Below are 6,738 nucleotides of genomic sequence, written 5' to 3'. Positions count from 1 at the left end.
GAAAGACATTTAGTTGGAACTTATATTGTACAACTTTTGTACATGTTTTATAAAGTTCAAGATTTAATGCATAGTAGAATATCCTCATCCGCTTAATTCTGTCCCTAAATAGAGATGAAAAAAGAAGTGACTTGGGATTTTACCATTTGGTTTGTACCATATAAGAGTATTAAAGTCAACATTAGAAAATCTATAAAAGAGTTTTGTTTTTGCCATGGATTTATCTAACTATACTTAAATTTCACATCACTGCATGTTAAACATAAGAGAAAAAATTTTAGAGAAAGTTTTCTCCCCTTGACAAGTTCATATTATGATAAAATCTAATAATAGTTAGACAAATGTTATATAAATAAAAAACAAAGATGAGTATAAGGGTTTTTGTTTTGTACATTAACAACCTTAACATCTAGTATATTAAGTTACAAGATGTATTGGCAAAAGCATAAAAGGTTCAATTAAAAGAAAGTATTATTTTGTACAAACAAACCTTTTAACATAAAGTAGAGAAAACGACAGTCAAATGAGTTTCAGCAGCCATAGTTCTACTGTGAATAACAGTACCAGGATGAAAACAATTAGAAACAAATGGAAGAACATTATTGAACAATATGAATATATAATGCAATTTCAGCTGCTAAAATAATAAACTCTAAGTTCAGAGTTGCAAGTTGTTTAATTTAACCATGCAGGCTTAACATATAATAGTAAGAAATCACCCTGCATCTTTTTCTTTTTTAAACTAAAACTAGATTAACTGTAAAGTTACAAAACAATGAATGGATATTGCTCCACTTGAATATAATCTCTCTTACTTGATTTGGACCTAACAAAGTAACAAAGCCTCATCATCGCTTGTTTCATTTTTCAGTGTTGCTTCTAAGCAAGTGTCCGGTATCTGGGCAGTGTGGACAATACCACAGCGCTCACAGGGACCGTCTCGATTACTTGGCCTTACTCCAGGGTTTGCTGCACTATATGCTTGTCTAAGCCCCTGTCCTTGATCTGAAGCAGGGTCAAGAAGAGGTCTGGAGCAGTCATTCACATCAAAGTCTGAAGATCCATCAGAAATTGGAATTAGCATTTCAACATCATCATCTTCTTCCCTTCCATTTACCCCATTATCAAGTTGTCTCAAAGGACTCTGGTTCTGATTTACAGAGCTTGATCGCCCTAATGTAAAACGTACCCAACGTAGCCCCTGAGTCATACGACTTAGTGCACTTGTAAGCTGGTGACGTGCTGGACTCACACTTGGGGGTTCCGCACTTGTCACATCTCTTCCAGTATCTGTGTGAGCACCTCGGGTACTCTGAGTTGAGGAACTTCCACATGCCCCCACTGTTGCCTCTACTGCTGTGGCGGGAGGGACTTTTTGGGGCAGGGGAGCTGCAACCCCGCCAGACGCTCCTGCTGCATCTCTCCTCTCATTTTCTGTGTCTGTGTCATCAGACTCCACGGAAAACAAACTTCTGTGAGTATGATTTCTTTCCGGTTCTCTGCTGGTACTCTGACTAGGGACCTCTTCTCCATCTGCTGAGACCAAAGCCAATGACCCTGAATGACGTGATCTTGCAAAGTTAAAAATACGATTCCAAATATTGCTGGATCTGCCTGCCATAGGAAGCCTGATTGAAGTAAATCCGAGCTGAGATCGCACAGCTAGCCTCAGGTTTTCCAAAACAGAAGCCTATAAAAATAAGAAAAAACATCTTAAGACAAGTAAAGTGAGGTTTTAAAATGGAAAACACCCTTCTATTAAGAATGTGTTGCAGATGGAAACCTAGCATTGACTGTACTCAGGTTCATCCCACTACAGAATGTCATCTATAACTTGAATCATTGCTCCATGTATTAATTGGGTTGCTGGGAAAGTCACGGTGCTTCTTTGCATAGAAAAACACATCATGGCTTTCCCAACAACCTAGCAAGATGTTCTTGATACTTCATTTTATATGTGCACCTTAAAAATGGTTTTTAACTTGTGAATTTTGAGTTTTGTTTCAAAACTTCACACAGTAATCTAATCCTGAAAGTGTGTCAAAGCTAGAAAATATAATTATTTGATACCTCTATAATTGTATATTGGGACCAGCAGTTAGTGTGATGACTATGTCGCTGGACTCCCATGTAGTCGACCGCGGTTTGCGTCCTGGACCTGGTGGCTTAAAACTCACGCCGGGTGCGTGTGTGTGCGGGCCCAAGATCCTGAGAGGAGAATGGAGGAGATGGCGTGGCCATCCCCCCTGGGGGGTGACTTCTCGCTTTCTGTCTGTCTGTCTGGTGAGCGCATGCGCCCTATAGCAAAAATCTCTCTCAAAAAAAAAAATTGTAAATTCGCTATAAACTACTAAGTAACCTAAAGGAGTATGAAAACTGGGTCCCTTATCTGTTTTTGTTTTTTTTTTAAATAAAAACACTGAACAAATTAGATTTGGTTTATAAGGCTGAAACTTTCCAAAATATGTAAAAGTTATATTTCAGTTCTCAAGAACTTGTTGAATGAATGGATATTGAGGATTTAATTATACTGAATAATTTAATTATACATGAATTACTATATTTGTAACACAGCACAGAAAACAAAACACAATGAAAAATAGCTAAAGAAATTAACTTGTTCATAGCACTAAACAATGGTATCTAGACATTTGGATAATCTTCGTAATATTTAACGATCAAGTCTTATTTTCCACAGTTTAGTATTAGGCATAAATTATCATATCATTATTCTTTGAAAACTGGTGATTCGGGACCAGCAGTTAGATAACTATATATATATTCCCCAACTGAAAGAAAAATATATTCTTTTTCCTAGATGAAAGAGTTTACTGATTAGTTTTTAAAAAGTATAGCATTTAGACGATGCATTCTGGGAAAGCAGCAGCATCAGATCCAAGATGGCAGCCAGCAGGAGGCTGATGGAGCTTGAAGAAATCTGCAAATGTGGAATGAAATATTTCCATAACATCCAGGTTGATGAAGTTACTTTATTGATTTGGCAAGGGCTTATTGTTCCATATGACAACCTTCCGTATGACAAGGGGGCCTTCAGAATCGAAATCAACTTTCCAGCAGAGTACCCATTCAAACCACCAAAGATCACATTTAAAATAAAGATCTGTCACCCAAACATCGACGAAAAGGGACAGATCTGTCTGCCAGTAATTAGTGCTGAAAACAGGAAGCCAGCTACCAAATCCAACCAAGTAATCCAGTTCCTCATAGCACTGGTGAACAACTCCCAAACTGAGTACCTCCTCTGGGCCAACCTGGCTGAAGAATACTCTAAGGATCATAAAAAAATTCTGTAAGAATGCTGAAGAGTTTACAAAGAAATATGGGGAAAAGCGACCTGTGGACTAAAATCTGCCACAACTGATTCCAGCAAGTGTGAGCAGAGACCCTGCAATGCAGGACTCTGGAAAATTGACACTTGCCACACCATCTGGCGTTCACTTGTGGCAGTTACTAACTTTCTACAGTTTTCTTAATCAAAAGTGGTCTAGGTAACCTGTAAAGAAAGGATTAAAATTTAAGATGTTCTAAAAATAAAGTATAGCATTTATATAAAATCTTTAAGCTCCACCTAGTGGTTATAAAAAGAAGTATTCATGAAACAAACAGCTTTCATCAATCTGGCATTCAGTATTTAAAACACAGCATTTCCAGGAAGCAACAGGGAGCTGATACACTCTCAGTTAAATGATAGGTTTTCCCTTTGCCAGAATTCATACCTCTTACCTTTCTCCTCACAGAAAAAGGAACAAAAGAGAATAAGGAAGATACAGCAGCAAATGTTCTCCATCCCTAGTGAACTATGATGCATTTTTCTGTGACGTCTATATAGGTCTTTCCATAGAACCAAGAATGTAATAACTGATGGAAAGTTAAGAAGCTACCATCACAGAAACATTTCCTAGTCTAGCTTTAGTATAGCACAGATTGTCAGTAAGAAATCTGGTATCAGCACACATGGATCTGCTATAAAAATGAGTAAGAGTTTTCACCAATTAAAAGGTGAAAAAAGAACCATTCACATCCCTAATGAACTTCAAAGATTGGCCTTCAACATTTAGTATTCACGCTGGAGGGCTTTGTGTAAGCACTGGTATTATTTATATCCAGTAATGAGCAAAAAGCTCTTCAGATATCCTTCTGTGTTATGCAGCTATCACCCATTACGATCAGCAATGCTTTTAGCATTCTTTAATGCTGACTTTAACATAGTTTGTCACAGTGACGTGAAGCTCTCTACTTAGTTAAAAGTCTGTTTAATTAAAAGATTGTCAATCTAACACTGGATTCTATGAAGAGATCTCAAGAACGTTTCAGGAAGAATTTGATACAGTTCTTCAGTTTATAAAGCAGAAGGCATTCCTCAGAAAGTACTTCTATTTGAATGAGATGATTAAATTTTAAGATTATTTTTCTTTTTAAGAACTGCTATGAAGGGCCAGCCCGAGAGCCTACTGGTTAAGAGAAATAGATTTCATGTTGCTGGTCATGGTGCAAATCCCTGCCTTGGTGGCTTAGAAAACATGCTGGACATAGATGTGCCTGCCTCAAATCCTGACAGGATGGCAAAACAGAGAAGGGATTGTAGAGGGACAGCGCCCCACGCGGGGAGGGTGCTTCTTCCTCTCTCTCTGGCTAGTGCACATGCCCTCTGGCAATGTGAAGACACAAACAAGGAAAAAAACAAAAAACTGCTATGGATATTTGACAATTTGTTACCAAATTTTCAAATATAAGAGTTTAACTTCATTAAACATGTTATTTAATAACTACATTTTGTTTCAAAATGTTGAAGTAGAATTCTCACATGTGGGTAAATTTTAACCCTAAGAAGGGGGTAGTACATAATAAAGAATTTAACTTTACCCTTTGTCCTTGGCTTCTGCAATGTGATCTCTAAGCCCTTGAAATACATTTCCTGCCTGGTAGAAGTGTCTTTGCCTGAAAGCTTTAGGCCCACCAGTCAGTACACTATGATGGAGGGAGGAGACTCCGAACTACACCGACAATGGGATGCAGGGTAGAGACATTGGGTCACACGTGACTGTCAGTCAATCTCTGGAGGGGCTAGGAGCTGAGATCAGCTACATGTACAGCTACTTATGCCTATGTGATAGAACCGCAATACAAACTCTGGACACCAAGGTTTAGGATGGGCTTCCCTGGTTTATAATACTCTGCACACACTGCTACCTGTCTGCACCAGGAGAGTAATCCTCTTATGTCTCTATGGGGAGAGGACAAGTAGGAAGGTTCATGTTTGATGTGATTTCCACATAGGTCTTCCACAGAGCCAAGATCATAATAAAGCAAACTTCTTCTTAAACTCTGTTCTGGGCATCTTTTCTCTTGACTGGTTTTAATCTGTATCCTTTCTCTGTAATAAATTGCAGCCATGAGTGAACAGCTTTCAGTGAGTGCTGTAAGACCCCCTAGTAAATCATCAAACCTAAGTGTGGTTTTGGGAATCTCTTGAACTTGTGACTGGTGTCACGAGTGAGGCCAGTCTTGTGTGGACTGTGCTTTTTCTAACTTGACAGGGGCTTAGGGGTGGCAGATGGTAGATGGTGGAGTGGGCAGATAGAATTAGTCACAGCCTGAATTCCTACCTAAAAAGAAACCTGCCCCATGGCAGGGTCAACAATATAAAGAAGCCACAATTTGGACTGTTTTCTATTTTGCATACAAAATTGGTAACACTGCAACTCTTGAATTATTTACTTAGCAAATGACACCTGGAGAAAGTTTTCAAACTACAAATTACCACCAGACTTCCGAAAGGACTTAAATAATACTGGGAGACTGTAATCAGAAATTAGATTTACCAAAAAGGAAATGGCCTTGCATTTTAAACAGAACTAAATCACAGAGAAAATGTTTATCAATTTCTTAATTCTAATACTGGGAAAATTTTTTATTAATGTTTCTACATGAATCTACCATTTCAATGTATGCAAACCTTTGAGTCTAAAATGAACCCTATCAAGGTCACATTTTTAAGCACTGAAATGGAAACTAAAAAATAAAAATTTTGCCAACTGAGAAATTTAAAGAATTCAGAATTATTAATCAGAATGAGTTACTATATAAAGAAAATGGTACATGAATTCTTAAATACTGTAAATCCAGCCTAAAGTTTTCCTTCAAATGAGGCAGAAATGATAACTTGATTTCTATTACTTTTATCATAACTGGTTAATTTAGCATGCTGTAATATATTACTAACATATTAATTTTAGTATTTATTCTTTTTTTAAGAGATTTTTGCCATAGGGCATGTTGTACTTGCCAGAGAGATAGAGACAGAAAGCAAGAAATCACCCCCCCAGTGGGGATAGCTATGCTGCCATCCCTTCTCCACTCTCCTCATACCCACATACACACACACATGCCCACCATGAGTTTCAAGCCACTGGGTCTGGGACTCAAACCACAGTCAGCTATGTGAGAGTGCGACATAACCATCATACCATCTGCTCTTCCTGTATTTATTCTAGAATCTTTCAATGTTCATTTCAAGTAGAAAAAAATCTGCCAAACTTATTTTTGAATCTCAATGCACTAAATTATCCCAAAGAGTAAAATGCTTAATAACTACATAATCTTGATTATCACATACTATACGCATGCTTTGAAAATCATATTATACCCAAAGATGTATAATTAAATGTAAATAAGAAATTATAAAATGAAATAAAAAGTATTCCATAATCAAATCGG

At 37.4% G+C, this 6,738-nt stretch overlaps 1 protein-coding gene across 3 annotated transcripts in view; it reads right to left on the bottom strand.

The window, feature by feature from the left end:
• Positions 1 to 6: 6 nt before the first annotated feature.
• The window catches only part of LRP12 (LDL receptor related protein 12), a 79,724-nt gene continuing 72,992 nt past the window's right edge, over positions 7 to 6,738 (bottom strand). For all 3 annotated transcript variants that reach the window (XM_006145566.2, XM_006145567.2, XM_006145568.2), the window contains one exon: positions 7 to 1,690. In XM_006145566.2, coding sequence (XP_006145628.1) covers positions 827 to 1,690 — 864 coding nt within the window. In that variant the 3' untranslated portion in view covers positions 7 to 826. The remainder of the gene's footprint in view (positions 1,691 to 6,738) is intronic.

The sequence above is a fragment of the Tupaia chinensis genome, unplaced genomic scaffold, assembly GCF_000334495.1.
Source record: "Tupaia chinensis unplaced genomic scaffold, TupChi_1.0 Scaffold000154_1, whole genome shotgun sequence".
NCBI classification, from domain to species: Eukaryota; Metazoa; Chordata; class Mammalia; order Scandentia; family Tupaiidae; genus Tupaia; species Tupaia belangeri.
This window is presented reverse-complemented; position numbering and strand designations above follow the sequence as displayed.